Source organism: Lycorma delicatula, chromosome 1 (assembly GCF_047948215.1).
Source record: "Lycorma delicatula isolate Av1 chromosome 1, ASM4794821v1, whole genome shotgun sequence".
NCBI lineage: Eukaryota > Metazoa > Arthropoda > Insecta > Hemiptera > Fulgoridae > Lycorma > Lycorma delicatula.
The window spans coordinates 141394781-141419615 of NC_134455.1; the positions used below are offsets into that span (position 1 = coordinate 141394781).

General features: G+C 28.7%; 1 protein-coding gene across 2 annotated transcripts in view; it reads right to left on the reverse strand.

The window, feature by feature from the left end:
* The window catches only part of LOC142323269 (uncharacterized), a 73958-nt gene that overhangs the window by 14631 nt on the left and 34492 nt on the right, over positions 1-24835 (reverse strand). For both annotated transcript variants that reach the window (XR_012756069.1, XM_075362699.1), the window contains exons 2-8: positions 23766-23919; positions 16044-16169; positions 13036-13169; positions 11521-11638; positions 7659-7729; positions 4983-5058; positions 3170-3232 (exon numbers count right to left, since the gene is read on the reverse strand). Coding sequence is in view for 1 of the 2 variants with exons in the window: in XM_075362699.1 (XP_075218814.1) it covers positions 3170-3232; positions 4983-5058; positions 7659-7729; positions 11521-11638; positions 13036-13169; positions 16044-16169; positions 23766-23879 (702 nt within the window). In the remaining variant the exon portion in view is untranslated. The remainder of the gene's footprint in view (positions 1-3169; positions 3233-4982; positions 5059-7658; positions 7730-11520; positions 11639-13035; positions 13170-16043; positions 16170-23765; positions 23920-24835) is intronic.

Consider the following 24835-nt stretch of genomic DNA (forward strand, 5'->3'; position numbering starts at 1 on the left):
AAATACTATTAATTAATAAAGTTAAAGAAAATTATGTTTAAAGTAAGTATTTAGAAAGATTTTTTAACAATAATTATTTTATAAATTTTGAATACCTCTTTTTTACCTTGAAGGAAAATTAGTAAATACAAATAAATGATACCTAACTGTTATAGAGGTTTATGTTACATGAATGATGGATTGATTTATGTGATATTCTGCAAGTTTATGTATGTAGTGCAATTTTTTTCGTTCATGACCTCATAAGCAATTGTTATGTTCATGAAATGAAGTCTATATCAACATGAAGTACTATATCATGTTATAACTGGCAAAGATATGCTATTAATTAGAATTCAACTGCAAAATAGTCACTGGGTGTAGTTTCAAGAAGTTATTGAAGAATTAGTTGAAATATTACTGGTTCAAGCTGCAATAAACTTACAACACTCTGACGCATATTATATGAATCCTCCTATCATATAGGCAACGCAGAGGTATGAATAAAACTGAATAGAAATTTTTACTTAAAACATAATTATCAGAGGTCATTTGAACAATATAAAATTTATATTTGGATTCAATTTATTTTTAAAGTTATGACTTAGAAAGACATATTTTATTAGTACATCAGGAAGATGAGTTAAAAGAAATAGAATGAGAAAATGCCTGATCTTAGCCAAGTCTTGAATGTGAGATCAGCAGTTTAAAAAGTAATCTGACCATTACACCAATTGTCAGGCTATTTAATATAGACTTCCAAAAATATCAGGCCTTTTGCTCATTTTCTTCATTTTTAGATATAACATTTCTAACATTTAAAGCAGCTTTAGATGAATTGAATTGAAGTAATATAATGAAAAAGAATATTTGAACAGAAATAAATTTTTTGTTGTTGTAAATTTCTTTATTTATAACCACCGAATCCACATATTTATTTATGAAATACAGCTACAGTTAGCTTGGAGATATTGAACCATTAAACCTATAACACAGTTTATGACTTAAAGAGTTCTCAAATAATATAGTAATGAAGTGCACTGTAATGTAATTAAAATCACATAAAATGAATTTTCTTTTGGCAATTATATGCCTTTGACCATATATACATGTCCTCACAATATTTATGCACTCATCTATATGCTTTAGTGACAGAGTAATCTTTTAATGAAAAAATGTGTTTGTTGAAACAAAACAAATTAAATTGGATTCTACAGTAGCATGCAATCCAAACATACAGAATTTTTTGTTTATTTCAATGTTGTGGCTACACTGCTTGACCATACCCATTCTGTTGGTGTCTGTGTAATGTGTGGTTATTATTCTTTACTTATTTAGCAATTTTCATGTTATAAATAGTGTTTTGTGAATTTTATTTCATTTTTTATTACAAAATCATATTTTCATATTATTAGTTCTGTGTGTCTTGAATATAATAATGGACATAGCTCCAAAAAAGCATTCAGAGATTGTTTCTCTTTTTGCATATACCAGTATGACGAAACGACAAGTAGTGACTGGGTATGGTGTTGGACTAGGGACAGTGAATGCTATTTTAAACCAACTCAAAGAAACTGGTTCCTTTTTTACCTCAAAAAAGGCAAATGTAGCCGTAAAAGGAAAACTACTCCAACACAGGATCATGTATTAGAGAGAAAAAAAAGTAAACTTTATCCAGAACTACCTACTGTGGACGTAAATTGAGAATTAGCAGCCAATGGAATAGTTTACATGTGACAACTGTTAGATGTCTACTTTTTGCAGCTGGATGGAAAGCTTATCAGCTAGCTAAAAAGTAGCTTTTAACACCAGCAACGTACAAAAAAAGTCTCTTGTAGGCCAAAGCACATGCTAACAGGACTAAAGAAGACTGGAAAAATGTTATGTTTTTCAGTGAGTTGCATTTTTATATTCAGGGGCACTGGGTTCCTTACATTAAAAAAGCATCAGATGAAAATACATCACCAGCTCTTATCCAACAATCAATTAAACAACCGCTGAAAAACTTTTTTCTGGTTGTTTCACATTTGAAGGCCCTTATTACTTCCAGCAGATGGTATGTTGAAAAGTGATGCATGTATCAAGATTCTGAAAGAAAGGGTTGTGACACAACTTCAAAACAAATTCCCACAAGGTAAAGGAGTGATCCAACAAGATTTGGTGCCATGCCATACCAAAAGAGTGGAAAAAGGTTTTGAAGAACAAAAAATTAAAGGGTTTCCATGACCAAACCTCCCCATTAATTCATGATACAATTAAAACTCCCTAGACTTAAACCTAATTAAAATTCTTTGGACAATAGTCAAAAAACATCTCTCAGAAATGAATTGTACCACAAAGATTTACCTCATTAAAGTAATATATATCAGTATGGTTTTATAATGAAGAAATAAAAAAATGCGTAGTAGAATTATTGAATCGATACCAAGTTGTGTATGTGAAGTAATTAAGAATAAAGGAGGATATATTAATTACTAGATATTCACAAATGTACAGGTATGATTTTTCCTAAATAGAGTTACTTTTTATTAAATAATATCTGTGTTAGAATTAATTTACAAGTTACTGTAAGTGTACTAATTATTATTAATTACTAGATTTCATTTTAATTAACAGAAAAACCAAGATAATTACAGTTCAACCAAAACCAAATTATAGAAAATTATATGAAAGTATATGGTTACATACCTAATAAGTGTACTCTAAACTTCTAAAATTAAATAATTACTACACAGTAAAAATTCATAATGATTAGAAAAAGAGAAAACTACACTACACAAAAGTAAAGAAGGATTATAAATAACAACATTTATAATAAATACTTTTACCAGCCATTGTTTTATTATTAAATATATTGTGTAAACAGTAATAACTCATCTTGTCATCATGAAATAATGTTAGAATATTTCAATCAAATTTATTTCCCATATGTATGAATTTATACCAATTTTATACTCTGTATTAAAGCATTTGAATTTCCTCTCTGTTTACACTATTCTCAATTGTTTAAACTATATACTCTAATTCTCAAATTCAGAATGGAAATCAATAGTCAGGATTATCTCCTTGAACATCTTAAGATTTCATTGTTAACCAATTTACTTATAATGTTTGAAAGCATTAAAGTGAAGGCAATTTTTATTCTTTCATTTAAGGGATAACTGTAAAGAAATGACAAAATAGTACTGACCTCTTTAAGTTTTACAGTCAGGGTCTTGATCTGCCTCTTGTATTCTTCAACTCGTTGGTTAGCCTAAATGAAAAACAGAAAATATCAGTAAATCATTAAGAAGTCTTAATTAAAGTTATAAAATATTTCAATATATTCAAAATTAAATTCTTGTTTAATTTTTTTATGACATCTTGATGTTTATCAATTCAGAAAATTACATTCTCTTAAAATCATATTTTAATTTTTTAATACAGATAAATATAAAAATAATATTGCCATTTTGGTCTTTTTTAAAGGATAAAATTCATCATAGTTAATGTTCCAAGTATTCCATTCAAAGTCAACTTTTGATGTGCTACTTCAAGATGAGCTTACACAACTTTGATTTTTCTTCATTTACATTCTTTTTAAACTCTTCTTCATCTTCCTTCCCCAACTGTTTGTAAGATTATAGAAACATCTCTTCTCAACTAGCGTAAAGTTTAGTTACTTTTTCTGCACCTTGTAATTTCTTTCTTTGTATAACATAATAGTAAGATTATTTCATCCTTTTTTTCAATTTTACATATAGTTTTGGAATATCAAATAAATATAATAGTAGGTCTTAAATCTCCTACTGGTTGGGAGTTACTTGGATATAGCATACAATGGAGATATGGGTTTTTATATACAATCAAATTTTTTTTTTTGGGTTTAATTCATGGTATGAACTAAGTTTCTGGATATGAACATAATATTTCTGTTCTGGGTAATAAAAATATCAATCTAATAAACATTTTTCTAAGACTAAATTGTAATTTTATACGTGAATTTTTTTATGAACAATTCATAGTCCATCAATTTCAAGGCACTTTCCTGTAGAAGGAAATAGATTTCAGTTATTTTCATTAACAAACAATCAATGTAAAATAAGATTTGTAAGCAAATTCTACATTTCTGAGGTTTTATCTTTTGTCAAAAATAAAATGACAAGACTAATGGGAAAAATTATTACCATAATTACTATTTTGTTGTATTTTAAATAAAATTTTAATACTTAAGTTTTTTCCAAATATTTTCATCATTATTTGGGACTATTTACATACAAGTGCAGAAAATTAATTTCAGTAATCTGACTGAATGAATAAGTTTATTTAAATAAAGTAATTTCACAGTTTGATATTCAGTTTTTATATTATATAGCTTTATTTCTCATGATTCTCTGATATGTTTTAGTGAAAACTACACATTAAGATTTGGGCAGATACAGTTTATTTTAATTCTTTAATAATTTTTAATATTATTCAGTTTAAATCGTAGGTAATGGTAATTTAACAGTTATTTCATTTTGATCTACTCTTTATTACTAACATTTTTAACAACTTTAATCACTTTTTAAGTACTCCAAGAGATGCCTTAACCATAAACCAATGTAGGTGATCCGACATGAATCACAAGAAATTTCCAAATCGACATACTCGTTTTTAAGAATAATTAACATCCATGTCAGGTTTACTGAGGAACGTGAGGAATAAAATTGTTTTCATATTGCTTCCTTATCCTAGCCAAATACACTATTGCGCCTCAGTATGCTAAGCTCAAAGACTGTAGGTTATGTTCAACCTTGCAAATGGCATGTTCAGTATATTCTCCATAGCAGCTAACTGTTTAATGAATACAATTACTTTTAGAGAAAGCTATCTCTAACTGTGTCATTTGTACCTGAAAAGCTTCGTATGTGTCATACTCAAAACAAAGACTAAGACATACAGTGTAAAGCAAGAAATTAATATTCCTTTTCGGTAATGAAAAAATGCAATGTATATAATATATATATATATATAAAGTTTACCTTTTCTTCTGAGACTTCTAGAGATTTCAAACTGTTTCCTACAACTTTCAATTCTTCTTCAAGTTCCATGATCTTTCTGTAAAATTAAAAATAATAATCTTTAATTAATTAAAAATTAATAATAATAATAATAATAATAATTTACTAAGGATGTATAAAAAAAAAACCATTATTTAGTAAGAACAAATGTAAATCAGATAATAATGTTTCATTTAACAGCTTTTAAAGACAGAAATAGTTTATTAATGTTTTTTTTACTGAACAGTCTATCTGGTGACAGATTTAAAAGTATTCTGTCATAAATAGGTTCTTTCTAATAATTTCTGTTTTATTAAAACAGAATAAAACAGTCTTTTATCAAAACTGTTTATTTTGTTGAAATTATTATTTTTATGGTTTAATTATTATTATTTTGTGTTTTTTATTATTTCAATACTAATTTAATTTATATTTATTTTTGTTAGTATTGCATTGTTAATGCTTTCATATACTATAATTATTGTTTTGTTAGTTTAGGCAGATTGATTAACCACCTATTTGTCCAATAAAACAATTAATAAAAATAAGTGTCAAAATTTTTATTATACTTTCAATGGATAACTTCCATATAAGTATAAAGTTAGAAGAGACATTTAAGTTAATAAAGACATTTAAAATATGATGTAATTGAAAAATTCTTAGAACTAAGTATGGTTACTAATGTTTTAAATCAAAGAAATTTTAAAATGGCTTAAAAATAAGAAAAATGGAATAATCTCACATGAATTTTTTTTATTATCTCCCAAATGGGAAATAATAAAAAAAAATATTTAAAAAATCTTTCTTTACTTTGAAAGACATAATAAATAAGTAAGAAAAGAGTATCTATTTCCTTACCTTTCTCCCTCTCTGGAGTATCTCTCTAAGGGAATTAACAGTAGGGTAGATTATGATTGCAGGGAAAGGGATAATTTAAGAACAAGTTTTTTGTACATATAAGTTTTTCTTTTCGTATATAAATTGTTCCAATTACTTAGTCTAAGAAAACATGTTAACACTAAAGAAAAAAAAAACAAAGAATATACCAGTACAAAATGTGAAGGAAAAAATGAGTCAAATAATTTTTTTAATTTTCTATTATAAAATACTGTTACAGATCATGAAAGTCTGAAAAGTAGGTCTGATTCTTATATTTTCAACAAGACAATAGCAAGAACATACTTGTGGTCAGTGGAGGTATATAATGATGAACTTTCCTAATATGAAAAAATCTACAATAATGTGTGCAAGAGTGGAATTTGGGAGACCGTGAAAAGAAAAACAAGTTGCTCTACAGACTGTAGAGAGAGATAAAGAGGCATATAAGGAAAGTGTTAACTGCATGAAACCAGATATATGGATTATTTTAGTGACAAAGATGTGGGTTGATGGAAGTAAGTATGCTTTTATTACTATTCATTTATTAGGAAGTCCAGCTGTATTTGACAATACATCAATTCTATATTGTATTTTTCATATTATCATCAGATACATCCATGGTGAGCTGTTCACCAAAGTACATAAATCAAGGAAGCAGAAACTGTGTATACTCTGAATTCTTGATCTAAGTAGAATTCTAGATCACCTGAGTTGAAAATGGGTCAATTCTATTGATCAAGCATTTCTTTGTGCTTCTTCTTGAGATACTGAAGAGCCACCTTAGAAATGCTTAGAGACCAATAAATGGAAAAGAAAAACAGACATTTTTGACACTTTGTTTCAGAAAGTTGATTACTTTGAAAGTTGATTCAAAGTTGATTACTTTGTACTCATTGCATTAATTAGCAACCGAAACTAAGGTGTAAGTAGATAAGTTTTCTTAATTGAATTGTTCTTAAAATAAAATTTTCAACAAGTATTATGTAACTGGAGTCATATGGAGACAAAAGATGAGAATGAGATATTCACGAAAGAGATCTACATTTGCCCTCTTTTTCGCCTCTCACTGTTATCATTGAGAAACCAAAGATATGATAGTAAGAAGAAGGATTAATGATGAAGAGTATTTGTTGAAGGAAGTATGGTATGGGAACAGGAAGCAATGAAGAAGAGTAAGGTGAGTAATGAGGGATAGGAAAATTTCTGATAGGAAGAGAGTTAGGATCAAGACAACAACAAAGACAATAAAGACACAATAACAATAGACAATAATAAATATTAGATTCAAAACAGACCAGGCTAATAAATAAAATTGGATTTTAATGATGACTCCATAATATTTAAAATATAGTGTTTTAGAAGTTTTTATTCCTGGTCAGGACCAAGAGTTTTTGGATAAGGAAGTAAAATTAAGACAACTTGAATTGATTTTGGAAAATCAAATCAAAATATTGAAATTTGGTATTCAAAAATTAAATTTTTTATAAAATTTGTATTTGGTTCAATAATTTAGAATTAACGAGTATCTAAATCACGAAATGGAAATGAAAAGAGTTCAACGTAAATTATCATACCCATACTACCACAGACTACCTCTGTTCAGGATCTCCAACTTATATCTAGATGACAAATTTTAATATAGGCAGAAAAGTTGTTTTCACATCATTATGTTTGTAAATAAAAAAATACTGAATTTACTTCATCCTTATTTTAAGTGTTATATGTATATTTTTAGCTAAACAACTGTACTTTATATATTTGATTTCATTTATTACTTACGAGTCTCCAGATTTTACACGATCTTCAGCTACTTCCAGTTCATCTTCAACGAAGGCCAGCTTCCTTGATACCTAATGTAAAATATGAAGAGTGTTGATAATTGTTCATAGAAAGCTAAATTTTTGTTGAGTTTTACTAATTTATATGAAGGTGAATCAAATATAAACGGTGTTTTTTTAAAAATAAATTTATTGAAATATAATATATACAATTTAGACCATCATTTTTCTATACAGTCTCCTGCAGGATCTACACACTTTTTCCATCTACTCACTTTTGATTTGGAAGCCTAAATATTCCTTGTTCATAAAAAGTTTGAGAACGAGTTGTCAACCAATTGCTCACGCGCTCCTTGATGTCTTCATTGTTTTTTAATCATTTCCCTCCAAGCGATTCTTTCAAGGGCGCAAACAAAAAGTAGTCACAGGGGATAAATCTGGACAGAAGGGAGGATGGTCGAGGGTTTTCCAGTGCATTTTTTCCAATTTATCCCTTGTCAAAATCGCGGTATGTGTCCTGACATTGCCATGGAGAAGGATGGCATACTCCGTCTTTTGTTGACTGTAGCAGCTGACAGTAGTAAGCCGCATTCACCGTTCGTTGATTGTGGAGAAAAACAATGAGTAACCCTTGAATCAAAAAAAAATTGTTGCAAGAACTTTTCCGGCTCAGTGACGGGTTTTGGCCTTCACTGGGCAGCCATCATCCTTCCTTCGCCACTCCTTACTCACCATTTTTTTACTCCAGAGTAATGATGGACCCATGTCTCATCACATGTGACGATGCGCCTCAGAAGATCATCACCTTCTTGCCGAAATCGATACAGAAGTCTCTCACAGATCTCCAACCTGACTTGTTTTTGATTTTCGGTCAACAACCTCAGAACCCATCGAGCACTAATTTTTCTAAAGCCGAGATGATCAGTGATCAGTGATAATGATTTGAGCACAACCATAGCTGATACCTCCTTCTGACGCGATTTCTTCAACAGTGAACCGGCGATCACCTTCGGCAAGCTTTCGAACGGCATAAACGTTGTCCGCTGTGAGACTTGACCTTGGACGTCGATCATGACTTTCGTTTTCTACAGTTTCTCGCCCGTTCTTAAATTGTCTGGCCCACGTATAAATTCGGTTCTAGGACAGTTTAGCATCCCCAAACTGTATCTTTAAACGAGTTAAAATTTCCTGGCTTCAACGCTTTCATTAATTAAAAACTTTATGATTAGGAGACGATGGAACCTCTTGCTCACTCATAGCTGCACTGACGACAGAACAGAGGAGCTAATCAAGTTGGTTCCCTTTCTCTAATATACAGAACATTAACCCCTCACTCTGCCATCCAGCTTGGAACTGCTTGCTGTTTATAATAGCAAAATTATTATTTAAATTTGATTCACTCTCACAAATAAAAATTAAATTAGTTTATCAAAACATTAATTTCGTCCTTATGGTTGGTTACAGAGGTAATTACATTGAAACTAGTTCCGATCATTGTTATTCTGTTAACAAATATCGGAAAGATTTTATAGTTTGAGAAGGTAATATCAAACTATCGTCAAAATAACGTAGGGTTTATTTTATACTACAGCCGCATACTACTGTTTCTAAAATAAATATATTTTGTTGAAAATTTCAGAAAAATTATAAATCTAAACAGTCAGTAGTATTGTGATAAAATTTTTAAAAAGTAAATTGAGTCAGATAATTTACTTTATCTTAATTAGTATTATTTTTTAGAAATAGTGATTTGCTTTAATTTGAATTGTATTCAAATTAATTTACGATTTATAATAATTGTAAAAACAGAAAACTTACTACAGCTTTACTTAGTTATTGCAAAAAGCGTTGTATTTACTGTTATATAAATTGACAAATTAAGGAATATTATTTTAATTTAACAGAGAAGAAATTAGTTTTTTAAACCTTTTCAATTAGAATTTCTGGGTTACTCATAAAAATCGTAATTAAAAAACTGAAGGTATCCATTCAAAACTGAAGATAGTTATTTAATTTTCCTTATAAAAAAAAATATATAAAGGAAATGTGTATCTTTTTTGCATTATTACAGTATAATATAAGTAAAACTTTATCTGCCAATAATGTATTTAATGTACTTGGTAGTTTTTATTAGTAAAATTCTCATTTCAAGTTGTTGGTGACAAAAGATTACCCATTTACCCGCCTTTTTCATTGCAATAAAGTTGAACGTATTGCTAATAAAAACGAAAACTCTGGTAATCATTAAAGGCTATTTTCGAAAAGAATTCTGATTTATAAAATATTCATAACAAATTAAATTTAATTAATTATATCTTGAAATATTAAGTATATCGCTTAAAAGTCAGTATTTTTCCAATATTTTAGCTTTTTAAAATGTTACTCCACGATAAAATCATACAATTTAATTTTTTTTTATAGAAAATTCAATAAATCTGTAATTCAGAGGTACCAAAATAAAAGTATCTAGTGTTGTAGTAGGCAAGGGGGAAATATAATGAAAAAATACGTATTAACGTAAAACAGTTATTAAGATGAATTATTTTTAAACAAAAGAGATATTTTATTTCTTATAAAAACGTATAAGAAGCAATAAATCAAAAGTGCTTTAAACCCACCGAATTGGTCTAGTGGTAAACTCGTCGTCGTAAATCAGCTTATTTTGAAGTCGAAGTTCTCAGTTTAAAATCCTAATAAACTTTTATTTCAATTTGAATACTAGATCGTGGATACCGGTGTTCTTTTAACCGGGTTTCAATTAACCACACGTCTCAGGAGTAGACCTGAGTTTGTTCAAGACTACAGATTTACCGGTACAGTTACATTACACTAATAAGTCGCTAATGACTTTAATTGTTGATGCGTCTATAAATAAAAAGTATTTAAAAAAAGTGGTTTAAAATAAAAATAAAATTAATTTTAAAAATCTGTAACTGAGAAACAGCCATGATTTTGAGACTTCGTCTACATCTTTCTCACTGCTAGTAAACAGTGAGAATATTCTATATTTACCTAAAAATAAATCCTATTAACTTGTGAAGATATTTCCGGACTGTTCTAGAAATAGAGATAACGAAATTTTAGATAAATTAACTTTTTTATACAATGTGAGACATGGCAACTCTACTCCATCCAATGAAAAAATCAGGCCTGGCTATAGAATCAAACATCACATAACACCAAATTCATGAAAATTTATTACTTGCCTCTTCTGGAAGTTTTTTGTTAATGTAATCATGTACAATTGATAAAGAAAAACCTAGGTGATTCTTTGTTAATTTTTAAAATATATCGTTTTAAAAATATGTATATAACATATTCATGTTATATACTGTGGATGATATTTATATACACACACACACCATTCCTCTAAAGAATCTATTAAGCGTTTTTGCATTAATAAATTAATAAAAAAAAAGTTTTGGAACAAGCAACGTATGAATAATTATGTATTTACAGTAATAAGGTACAAAATACCAATTGCTGGGGTGAAATGATAATTCTCTGTCTTTCATCCGGAAGGTTCTGGGTTTGATTCCTGGTTAGGCTTGGCAATTTATTACAAATTCTTGTCTTGCCTTCCTGTCTAAAAAGGAATCAAATAGCTGTGATTGTCTGTTGATCTGTAGTTACCGGAGAGAAAAATAAATAGTTTAAAAGCACGTTTTCATCTTTTGTTGTTCTATATTTTAGACTGAATATTCTGTTTTTAAATGTAACGGATTTATTTTTACTATTAATTTTTTTGGTTAGTAAAATATTGGTTATATAACGCTTTGAAAATTTTCTTAAGGTGAATAATCGTTTTTCATGTTAATTTTATAAGTAAATGAGTAAATAATAAAAATATTTTAATGCGTTACCTCGTCTGATTTTCCATCAGCATCTTCAGCCAAAAGTCTAGCTTCCTTAAGTTGATTTGTAAGTTGGTCCATTCTCTCCTCGTCCTGTTGGCTACGGTTCTCCAGTACTTTGCACATTCTATTTATAGGGAAAAATACAATCATATATGTTAAACAATTATTTTATTTTCTTCTTTGTACTGTTATTATCACAGAACTACGTATCATAACTTTTATTTAATTTCTATTCATCAGATCGGTTATGATGCTTATGCCAGCATTTTTTTCTATTAATAAATTTTTACTAAACAATAATTAGTTATATTTCAATAATTTTTTTATTAAGAAATAATTATTATTAAATCATAGAAAGCCATTATTTTTAAATCATTGAAATAATGTTTTCGATAAACGTTTGCCACAATAATTTTGTTCAATGGGACAAAATATTTTTTTAATTAACTCTTTAAAAGATTGTAACTGAGTCCTAATGTATAGGTTAAAATACGTAAATCAGAATCACTGTTTAAAAATAAATAAATTACGTTTTAGTAAACTATAAATCATTTTACTTACACGTGAAGAGAGGGTGTAAACATTTAAAATAGTTTTATACAACAACATACATTTCGAATTATATGATTTATCAATCATCAAATAATTTCGCATAAAAGTTAACTAAAAAAATGTTTGTTCATTAAGAAAAATATCATATTACAAACAACAACATAACGCACGCGAAAAAAATAAATGTAAAAAACGAAATTTTTCTTAAAATTTGGTCGGTACATGCATTGGACAAATTTATTCTCGTTATTTTAATTCTAATATCAATGCCATGAGTATCAGTTAGAATCAATTCAGTAAATTTGTTAAATACTTAAACTGATCAACGTTTATCTTCATTTTTACTTTTGTTTCTGTGTTACTATTTTTTGTTTAAATTGCATTATTCTTAATGGTAGATTTTTTTATTAGTTAACGTTTTTATGTAAGTTTACGAGTAAACGGCATAAGTGAATGATCTTTTATGCATTTAATTAATTAATAACGTTTGAGATCTCTAAATGTTTAATTTTGAAGTGAAAACATGTATTAAATTTATTAATTAGAGCCGAAATTTTTGATTAACTTTATATGAAACATTTATCACTATTTTAACGTCAGAAATACAAGGATATGCAGTGATATGATTCGAAGGATACCAAATCAGATTGTTTGATTTCAAGGAAATGAAAAAAAGGTCAGTTTACAATTTAGAAAATGCTTTTTCTTAAGAAAGCATCTATCAACCTGTGAAGTTAATTTCATTCCACCTTTGTTTATAAGCAATTTGGTTCATGAAAATTTTTAACGAACACATTACTGTATCTTAACTAATATTTTCATTACAACACTTCAGATATTTACAGTAATTTACTGTTATTTATAAAATAAATATAAACTGAAAAGTATCACATTTTACTTAGGATTTCTTATAATTTTATCTAATATAAAAACCAATAAAAATTTATCTGTTTTTTTTTTTTAACTAACCGAGATGATTCGTCGGCAGCTTGTGAAGCCTCAGCCAGTTTTGTTTGGGCGGTTCCGGACCTTTCTTCTGATCTCTCAAGGTCCTCCTCAATCATCTGCACCTTCCTGTTAAGGGCTGCTACCTCACTCTCCGCCTGTAACATAAAATATTTTTTAAAAAGATTAGTATATTAACATTCTTTTTCAAAAATTTCTCTATATAAACAACAAAATAAGTACATAAACCATGTGTTGTTTATACGTATATTAATAGCGTAAGATATACCGTAATCTTGATACTGCCATTTTAACATCTACATATATGGAACATCCTAACTTCAAAAGCTTTTTTTTGTTTCTTAAAACTTAGTAACACATTAGTTAATTGTCTTTTGTGTTTTAGTATGTCAGTTTAGTGGAGATCAATTTTGATTCAGCACCCGATCAATTAAAAGTTAAAAACTAAATAACACGAAAAAACTAAATAAATTTTAAAAGAACTGATCTAAGTTTTCGCTAGTTTTCATGAAACTGGTAATCTTGATTAGCAATATAGTGTGTCTTGTATATTATTTCTTTTATATTGAGGTCTTAAAAGAGGAAAGAGTGGAAATAATGATGCATAAGGCAAAGAAGTGAATGTAAAATTGATTTAGCCTTCCTCCAAAGAAATAATGCAAAAAAAACAATTTGTTATTTTATTAATATCCTAAAGAAAGTTATAAAAAAATATATTATCTTTACTTATACTTGTGGTGTAAATTAAGAGAAATAATTCTTTTTATTAAACATATTTACTATTAATTATATAATTAGCCAAAAATTTAAAAAAAGCTATGTGAAAAAAGTACGTTCCTAAATAAGACAGAAAAAGTTGATATCAAGTCCAATGAACTAAGGATTAATGTAGGTGCGTTTCCTTAAGTAAGTGTCTCAGCACATCTACACAAATATCTAAAGAAAGAATAGTTTTAATTCAAAGGAGCGAATGATAATTTACTAACAATTTTGTTTTTCTATTGAGTGAGTAAAATAGTACATATATACAATTTCATATTAGGCGTGACACTTGATAGAATGCTTTCATTTAAGGAGCACTTAATGAAAACTGCAGGGAAATTGATAGCGAAAAACAACATCATACATAAGCTCTGTGGAACGACATGCGGAGCATCGGCTTCCACTTTGCGCACATCGGCTATGAACCTAGTCTTCTCGGCTGCTGAATATTGTGCGCCAGTGTGTCTTAACAGCCCTTATGTTCATAGAACTGATGCTCAACTTAATAACACTATGAGAATGATTGCCGGGGTTATCAGGCCTACTCCCGTGAAATGGCTCCCGGTATTGAGCCGCATACCACCGCCGAACCTGCGCCGTATGAACGCTCTTGTAAGAGAGTACAAGAAGATTATGGACAATCGAAACCTGCCAATACATGAGGACATTGAGGATGTCAATCGTGGTTGCCTTCGATCTTGAAAGCCACCTATCAAAACATCAACTGCTGCCACAGAGGGCGGATTTAACCTAACTGACGCCTGGCGTCAAGAATGGACCACAAAGCAGAATAGCCAAATCCCATGTATTACTCAAAGGCCGCTGGGTTTTGACTTGCCACGTAAGACATGGTCAACGCTAAAGAGAATACGGACTCAGCATGGCAGGTGCGCCTATTTCCTGTATAAATGGGGTAAAACACCGACCCCCCTTGGTGAGTGTGGTGAAAATCAAACTGTTAAACACATCACGGAAGTTTGCCCTAGGACAGCTTATGAAGGGAATCCTGAAGATTTCCTGATGGCGACTCCAGAATCAGTAGCATATATTAGTTTGTTAAATCTTTGTTTGTAATTTTGACTGTAATTGATGTTATGTTTTGGTGCCATACGCTCTCATAAAAAAATAATAATTATTTTTTTTAGATTCAAAATTAATTTTTAATTATTGGATACAATTTAAATGAAATGTTATGTTACGCAACTAGAAGTTGTTTAATAAAATGTTTTAGAAAATATAAAATGGAAAGGAAAACCATAAAAATACAGATTAATTAAAAAGTTATTCCAGTGTAGGAAATAGTTTTACCTTAGATTTCATTGTTTTCTTTCCAAATTAATTAAAGAAATATAAAAATAATTTAAATTTAAATTAAGTGGAAGGTCTGAGTCTATTCAAGACTACAAGTTTACTGGTACATTTTGTAGTTTCACTCCAGTCGCTAATGGCTTTAATTGTCGATTAAACTATAAATAAAATGGTATATAAAAAAAATTAAATTTTATTTTTTTCTTTTATATGCAGTTTTTAAAGTGACGGAAATTTTAACGTATATCATAATTTACATTTTTTTTATATTTGATTAAAAACTAAGTAATGATGTATGATGGTACTTTCCCTTTATATCTACGCTTTAACAATAGAGCTGCTGCCGGAAAAGTAAAAGCCACATTAGATTTATATGATATATTACAATATAGATATATACAATATATTATCAAATATTTTAATACTAGGAAAATTAAATCAGTAATATTTAAAATTTTTATATACGTCAAGAAACACCTGTAACACTTAGATAACAAGATGATGACAAATAATTAAATATTTGCCTAAACAACGTCTTGAAGGAACATTATAATAAATGCAGTCCATTTTCTTTACTGTAGAACACTTTATTTAAAATACATACTATGATGTAGTTTAGACATAATGAGCATAAGTAAATAGGTAATGACATAATGAGAACATAATTTGGTAGTTTTGACGTAATTAAAACATAATGAGGACAAATTGACTTCTAAATTCTAACTTTAAAACATAAAAAACTAAGTTATCAATTACATTTTCATTGATAAGAATCTGTAAGAAAGTGAAAAATTCATTAATGAACAAGGATTCAGTAATACTCTTTAGATTTATTAAGAATAAAACTATGACAAAAATATAAACTAATTTCTCTTTAAATTTATTTTTTGGATTTAGATTTCAGGTAGCCGATATTAACTGTAAAATACTGCAAATATTACCTGTGTCAGCAGTTTTTCTTTCTCTTCCAAATCCTTGTTGGATTGTTCCAAGTTCTTCTTGTTAAGTTCAAGATCACCTTCAACTTGTTGCAATTTCTTCTGCAGTTCACGCACATCCTCAAGGACCTACAAAATTAGAGTAAATAGTAATATTTTAATTAATAAATTATAAGCTTCACTTATTAACTGATTATCTTATTTTAATAATTAGCCAAATTAAAAACTCAAAACACAGCAACAAATCTTCTTTTATGATAAAAGCAGCTACTAAAAAACAATTTTTTTTTAACTTCCGTTTAAGTGGAACTTAAATATTTTCCATCAATCAATACACTTCGAGGATAATTCGAAATAAAGACAAAGACATTTGCATAATTATGTAATCAAGATTTGATTTGTGATTTTCTTTTGAAGAAGATCTTTGGTGGTGATTTAATGTAAGAACTTAAAATTTTCCTGAAATTTTGAAAAAATTCTATGTTTTAATTTTACAGCAATCAGGAAAAATTATTATTTCAAATTTTATTAAGAGTGAGTTACCAAAACTTATTTTTATTAAAAATAATCGAGTTAATATGGTTTACCCGAAAGGAATGTGAATATATTTTTGAAGATATAGCAACAGCTAAAACTATAGCAAATAAAAGTATTATTAAGTATGCATATTTTAATTTTAACTTAATATTAATTTTAAAACAACGTATTGATTAGTATTTTGAAAATGTTATTCCAGAACAAAACCTATTTATACATAAAGTTCTGACCATTAATCTTAAATAACGGCCCCAAAATAAGTCAAATTTTTTAATGTAAAATTAACTCACCTTGAGAAAATGTGCCATTATCATTTTAAACTTTTTTTTGGGCGTACAACCAGTATTCTCTATTTGGATGTATTTTCCATTTTGTTTGGAGGGTTTTTGAAAGATTATTGAAGATTTAGAGAGGGTGTTTATGCTTCTTTCTTAATTTACATTTTTTTTTTTTTTTTTTTTTTTTTTTTTAATATTAATCCATGAAGGTTATATTATGTAAAAAAAGCGATAAAAAGTTTCAAAAACAATTTTTTGTTGACAATGATTAGAAAGATTAACAAAATACTAACAAAATGAAAATACAGTAATATAAATATAATATGTTTAATGAAAATACAATTTTATGCAATTCAGTAAAAACCTGGAGACTACAAAAAGTTTAATGTTGATAAAGAATAACGTCAAGCATGTTGCTTCATGACAACAAATTAATTATTAGTAATATCTGATGTAAAGCGACAATCTACGGAATGGCGTTTAACTTCCTCGGTCTGAAAGGCAAAATAAAAGTCCAAGGTTTTTAATTAGAAAGATCGTGTGCACAGTATTTTGGGACTAAAAAGGAGTGTTAAGTGTTAACTTTAACCCGCCGGGTTGGTCTAGTGGTTAACGCGTCTTCCCAAATCAGCTGATTTGGTGGTTGAGAGTTCCACCATTCAAGTCCTAGTAAAGACAGTTACTTTTATACGGATTTGAATACTAGATCGTAGATACCGATGTTCTTTGGTGGTTGGATTTCAATTAACCACACATTTCCGGAATGGTCGAACTGAGACTGTACAAGACTACACTTCGTTTACACATACATATCATCCTCATTCTTCCTCTGAAGTAATACCTGAACGGTAATTCTCACAGGCTAAACAGGAAAAATAAAGAAAGTTTTGACTTATCACCTCAAGGCTGCATAATCTGTAGTGATGTCTGTTGCAAAACGCTGAAAAAATTGCATTGTGCGATCTAGAATAACGAAATGGCTCTTTTTTTCGGGGAGTTGTATTGATTCTCAACAATGGTAACTCACGCGCTGTACTGCAACGTCTCCTCATGATATTAGGCATGAATACAGTTTAATTATACCCCATACAGCGCGAATCTGGCACAAAATGACTATTACCTCTTCCTGTGTTTCAAAGTCTTCCTTGCTGGCTGACAGCTCCTTGTCAACGATGAGACTAAACAATCATTAATATGTATTGCAGATGGCCTCTATGAAAAAGGGATTAAACTGCTAGTGCCTCGCTAGTACAATGGCAGGAACTAAGTAAAAAACAAACAATATTTGTGCTTTAAAGAGAACTTTAAAGAGAATAGCAACTTTCCTTGAGTATTTCCTGGACATTCTTTAATAGCTCTTCGAATTTGCTTTCGGGATAACCTCTATCTTTAAACGAACCCTGTACAGTAAGTGAAAAGTGTGCAAAGAATGGTCATTAATTGTTGAGTACAAGAGTTTATATCAAAATATTAGTATGACTGAGACATACCTTTTAAGTTCAGATCTCTTTCTCTAGCTCTTATTCTCCATAAGTGAAAGAAGCTAAATAATTTAAACGGACAAAATTGTGTGGTAGCTGTGCATGATGATTGTGAAGTAATCGGAAATTAATTTAGGATTAAACACTTATAAGATATCTACATCCTCTATTATGAAACGCAATTATTAATAAAGAATAATTTTCAATATTTGCCTGAAATCCTCAGACAAATGAAACAGAATTCTTGAATACAACGAAAGAGGGGAATTTAGTAATGCAAATAATAGAAATAAATTTATGATTTTATTATGAAATGAATAATGAGTTTATGAATCTCTCGTTGTAGTAAAATAATTTAAATGAATCAAATAAGAATTGCTGAGAAAGAGAATTAAGGTGAGAACCGATATTTTATAATCTTTGATTGTTGGAAGTTGAAATGTTTAGTTAAGTAACGGTTTGTCTAAAGAAATATTTCAGTGGAATCATCTTGATTAAAAAAAAAAAAAAGAAGGGCTCACAATTTGTTGACAAATAGACAAAAATGACTGCGTCTATGAAGATGTGTGGAGAGGCATGGAAATTAAATTGAAAAATTGAAAAAACTTACAGTTTAATTACAGTTTAAATGAACACTCGTCATAAGTAAACAAGAACAGAAAATAATCATAATGAGAAGAATTCAAGATACATTAGGATTTTCAGGGACTCAGAAATTTTGTGGCCTACCTCAAAATTATTTAAAAAATCAGGTAACCCAAGATATTACAGTAAGAATCACAATGATATTCATGGTGATGATGATGATGATGACGATGCACTGATTGGACGCATTGATCAGACTGATGCCAGAAAAGGCATGAATTAATTTATAAACGTTAGTAAAATTTATATCAAAATTCGAGTTCTTTTATGACAGGAAATTTTTTTTTTTAAATTATCATTAGGATAAAATGAATATATAGTAAATAAAATAAATCTAAACCTCTCATCAATAAGGCTGAAGTGGAAATGTTGGTTAACAACCAGTGAAATTACGGCTAAAAGATATACTCATGAAATAATGCATAACTGTATTTTCAGTGGAAGGGAGCTTTGAAGTTGGACGGGGTAACGATTCTAGCGATCAAGAGCCTCAAATTAAGGATAGTAGGAAATAATTGAACGAATAGATTTTCTCTGATGCTGCAGGATTCCCTTTCAACTGCATTTAAAGATATAAGTAGTTAAAGTTGTTTTGATTGTAGATACTGGTATTATTTAATATTTCAGGATAAATTAGTCATATCTCTAAAATAATAATAGAATTTAAAGTGGAAGAATACTAATAGAACGGTAATATGGTTGCGTACTATTTTAAAGGAGTACAACATTGATTAAAATAATAATAAATAGTAAAAGAAAAATAAAATAAAATTCTAGTTTTAGGCCTCCTCTATAAATCATGAGACCTTGCCGTTGGTGAGCGGGCTTGAGTGCTCAGGGATACAGAGTAGCTGGACCGAAGGTGCAACCATATCGGAGAGGTACTGTTCAGAGCCAGACTAAGGAATGATTCCTGAAAGAGGACAGCAGCTCTTTCAGTAGTTGTTAGGGGCGTGAGTCACAATGACTTAAACGGCCATATCAACATCACTCAGTCCTTTGAGTACTGCGCAGCTGAAAGCAATGGAAAACTACAGCTGTTTTTTTTTTCCAAGAAAATCTGGCTCTCTGCATTTTCAAATGCAATAATGGAGGCCCCTTCCTTGGTAAAATATTCCGGAGGTAAAATAGTCCCCCGTTCGGATCTCCGGGTGGGGACTACTAAGGAAGGGGTCACCAGAAAAGTAAAAAATAACGTTCTACGAGTCGGAGCGTGGAATGTTAGAAGCTTAAAAAGGTTGGTAGGGTAGAAAATTTTAAAAGGGAAATGGATAGGGTAAACGTGGATATAGTAGAAATTAGTGAGAAGAGGAAGGCGACTTTTGGTCGGGTGACTTTAGAGTAATTAACTCAGCGTCAAATAATGGGCAGGCAGGAGTAGGTTTCGTGATGAACAAGAGACAGACTCATACTAAGGCCACATACTAAGGCATCCTGGAATAGTCGCTTTAATATTGGAAGGACAGGTAGAAGGGAAAAATTGTGTAGGCAGGCCACGTTTGGAATATGTAAAACAAATTGTTAGGGATGTAGGATGTAGAGGGTATACTGAAATGAAACGACTAGCACTAGATAGGGAATCTTGGAGAGCTGCATCAAACCAGTCAAATGACTGAAGACAAAATAAAAATATATAATAGTTTTAGGCATATACATATTACTACAGAAGTTACGTAAAAGAAGGAACGCGAAGTTCTGATTTAATATAAAATAATTTTTTTCCACTTGTCTTTGTACGTTGTTTTTCTATCCTCAATTCACTTTTATTTTATTTTTTCTCCCCACGTGTTTTGAGTCTCCATCTTTTACCTAATATTCTTGGTTCACTTATTTTCATGTCTAAACTAGTAACCCTCCCACACATTATATCTTTTTATATTTCTCAGTCTAAAACACTTATTTTAACTGTCTCCCACATTGTTTTATTTAGTTATTATTTTTTTATCGTGTCTTCTTCCACCATTTACAGAAGCATTATTTCTTAGAAAAAATTAGAATTTCTGATGTTTATAAAAATTTTAATACCAGAGCATTTGTACATGATCGTATTAAATTATTTTATGAGTGAATGATTAATTTATTTTTAAAAAAATAATTATTTTAAAATATTTGGAGAAAACAAAAAATTGTTTAATAACCTTATTATTCTAGTTTTATTAATTTACTTTATACATACTTAATAATCTGAGTTTAATTTTTTGCTTGTAGACGAAAAAAATATAATCTATGATATATATATTTCCGATTAGAAGAGACCAACGATTCTCACATGAAGGGTACATATTTTGATTCTTAACATTTTTAAAAATATTTTTAGTAGAGTGGAATATCAACAGTCTTAAACAATTATTTATAGTTTACACCGCCTTTAAGATAAATAAAATAAAATAAAATATATAAATAAAATGTATATTTTTTTAACTTTATTTTAACCAGATTTATTAGTTGTATAAAAAAAGAATAAAACTTATTTCTGAAAGAAGTGGACTTATTTTATTATTTTACTGCTAATATCTGAAAGGTTTGGTATTAACGATTTAAAGAGAAAAAATGCAAGGATATTCATCTATAAAAATGTTGTTTTATGTTAATGAAAATTCTCTTAAAATTTTCCGAAATATTTTTTTTTAAATGTGTTAATATTATGTACTAACTTCTACATAATTTTCTATTTTTATAAATTAAATACAGGTAGCCTAAAAAAATACAATTTCTTGCTGTTATGTTTTCAAATAGGTTTGTAGCCTACCTAAAAACTGATAAGTTGTCAAAAAATAAATAAATTACGATTATTATAAGAAGTTCAACTTTATGTCTTTGATTTTGTTATTTGTCGACTCTTAATTTACTTTTATTATTTATTGACTTTTTCCCTGTACTAAAGAAAATTTATCACAGAACAGAAATTTTTATATTCTTGATACCAGAAGCTTGATAATTTTTATTTTTCTTCAGTTTAATATTATTGTATTTCAAGATGATTTTTTTTACATCCAGCATTGTACTAATTATATATGAAAGTACTTGTTATGTATGAAACTAATGCTAATTCAGTAACAGTAGTACAACATAGATTGATAAAAAAATTATATTCTTAATTTTTAAAAGTTACAAATTTTCACGTATTATACAAGTGGATGTAAACAATTAGACGTTAAAACAAGAAACTCATTGTTAAATTTAATAATAATGATCAAATAATTTAGATAATAAATAAATAACAATTAATTAAAATTCTCGTATACTTTATCTAAAAAAAAGTTGTTAATGAAAATTGGTTAAACCAGGAAATATTTAAAAAGCTCTTGTTTTTGGAAATCTAATTTCACTAAAATATGTAAAACGATATAAAACATACTTTATTTCAAAACTTCTATAATAAAAGAAAATTTAATCACATCCTTCCTCTATTTTTTCATCACAATCATTTTATTATAACTATTAGTTTTGAAGATTATAGCTAAAACATCTTATTTAGGTCCTATTTTTATGCAAGAAATTAAAAGAATATTCCATCATTTGTTATCTCTACTTCTAGTAAAATGTTTTTTCATTAAATGACATTTTTTGGGTAAATTTAAAAAGTAATTTTCTATTATGAAAAAAGATATTTTGGTGTGTATGAGTTGTAAACACATTTAAATTATTCACAATAATTAAAATTAACCACAATATATACACATACACAATAATATATACATATTTAAATTAACAACAACAATTATTCATAATAATTTTAAAAAAATAATGGGAATAGGAATATAAAATTTATCTTTAACCACACTCCTCTTCAGACTTTCTCTTAAATCGTTTAAAATGTGCTATAGAGTTCGATGAACACGTTTGAGCAGTTTTGATAGATCACTGTTTGGCTCCAGTCTTTCTGGAAATTCCCTGTAATTACAGACAGAAAAACCGGAATAATTAAAATAACCAGCCTTTGTATTAACGAAATGGAACTTGTACTGTACGTACTGTACAACGTCCTGTTACAAACCTTTTATTCACCCTTCAGACCTGACCTGAACAAGCCTAAGACAAAATGCCAAAATCTTTACGTATAAATCGTAAATGTACATTTCGTAAATGAAGAAATGGAATCTCCCTTGCGTGGAAATTATTTGGTTGTTTAACGTTTTTGAATTACAATAATTAAAAAAATAAATGCTCGTAATAACCAAGTTTATGATGCGTCGACACCTTGCTAAAAGCAAGTTAATTTATATTAATGAGACAGAAAACCAAACAAAAAATTGGAATGTAGTTCGTTAAAATCAAGTTCTCGTTACAAGCGAGCTCGTTATTCGCGTGTTCTACTATATTTAAAATTAAAAAAAAACGACAGAAGAGAAGTTTAATTATCCATTTCAAGATTAATTTTAGTGGAATATTCAGTTATGTATATATTTTTACTTTTGGTACACCTTGCTCAGAAATTGGATAATATATTCCAGTTACTTTTTTTCAAATATTTTTTTTACATGGATAATATCGTCTAGTATAATGGATTTTTTTTTCAGCACACTTAGATGTAAATTTATAAAAGATATTTAATAATGCAGTCAAATAATAGAAAATAAGTAAAATATTAAATAAATTTTTTTGTGAATACGCAAAAACAATAAAATAACTGTAATTTTCAAAATAAAGATTAAAAAGGGAACCAAAAGTTTAAATATTCTTGCTTGTTTTTCAAATAAGTTTACTGAAATTCAAATTTACATATATATATATATATATATATATATATAGTAAAAATATTATTCTTGTAAACTGGAAATTACCTTATCAGCACGCATGTTCGCATCCTTTGCCTGTCCTTCACAGGTATCCGCCTTGTCCATGGCGGAATCCTTCTCCATCTTCATCGCCTGCATCTTCTTCTTGATGGCGTCCATTTTGGTGTCTTTTCTTTGACCTCTTCACCCAAAAATGAAACTGTAACATAATATTAACTCTTTATTATTTATATGATAAATAACTGTTACTTTTTTGTAACGATTAATTACTTATTACGCTATCTATAAAAAATTTCCTGTGAATACAGGCAGTGCAGTAATTATTTTTTTTAAAAGAAAGGTGTATTATTTTGTCTATTTACAGTGTTTGTGCTGGTGTTATTTATAGGTGAGACATATACAAGTATGAAAGGTAAAGAGACCACCTTATTTGTTATAAATATGACCGTTCTTTGATTACTGTACAATGCTTATAACATTACTTTAAAAAGGTACTTACTGACTTTTGTATTAATAAACATATAATTATGTCATATAGACATATTTTCTTAAAATGTAACTCGTTATTTTTTTGATAATTATTACCTTATGGTAAAATTAAGCGTCCAGATTTAAAATTGTTTAAAATATGGATTAAAGATAAGAAAAATTTACTTTTCTGAAACTTTAACATTTATAATTTTAAAATAATAGCAAAGATTTTTATAAGCAGCAGATAATTTTAGTAATACTGTTAATAATAGAATGACACTTAATAAGAGTGGAGCTGTCACTTATTGTACTGAATATCATCTTCTTTTCCGTGGACTGACAATTAACGGTATGTTCAGCTTGGTGTGAAAGCTAACGGGAAAGTACTTCACTCCTTGAAGTTTCCTAATGATCACGCAAGGGATGATTATTATTTTCATAGTATACTTATGTAACTTTCGAGGGAATTTGTGCTTTGTGTCGGGACACGTTTAACCCAACGGGTTAAAGGTGACCGGTTAGGTTGCATAGTTATGTTATGTTACGTTTATATATTTTTTCTACATTATTTTATTGGTGTAATCTGCTACGAAAATTATTTACTATAAATGACAAAAGAACGCAGTAAAACTGCGCCGAATTTT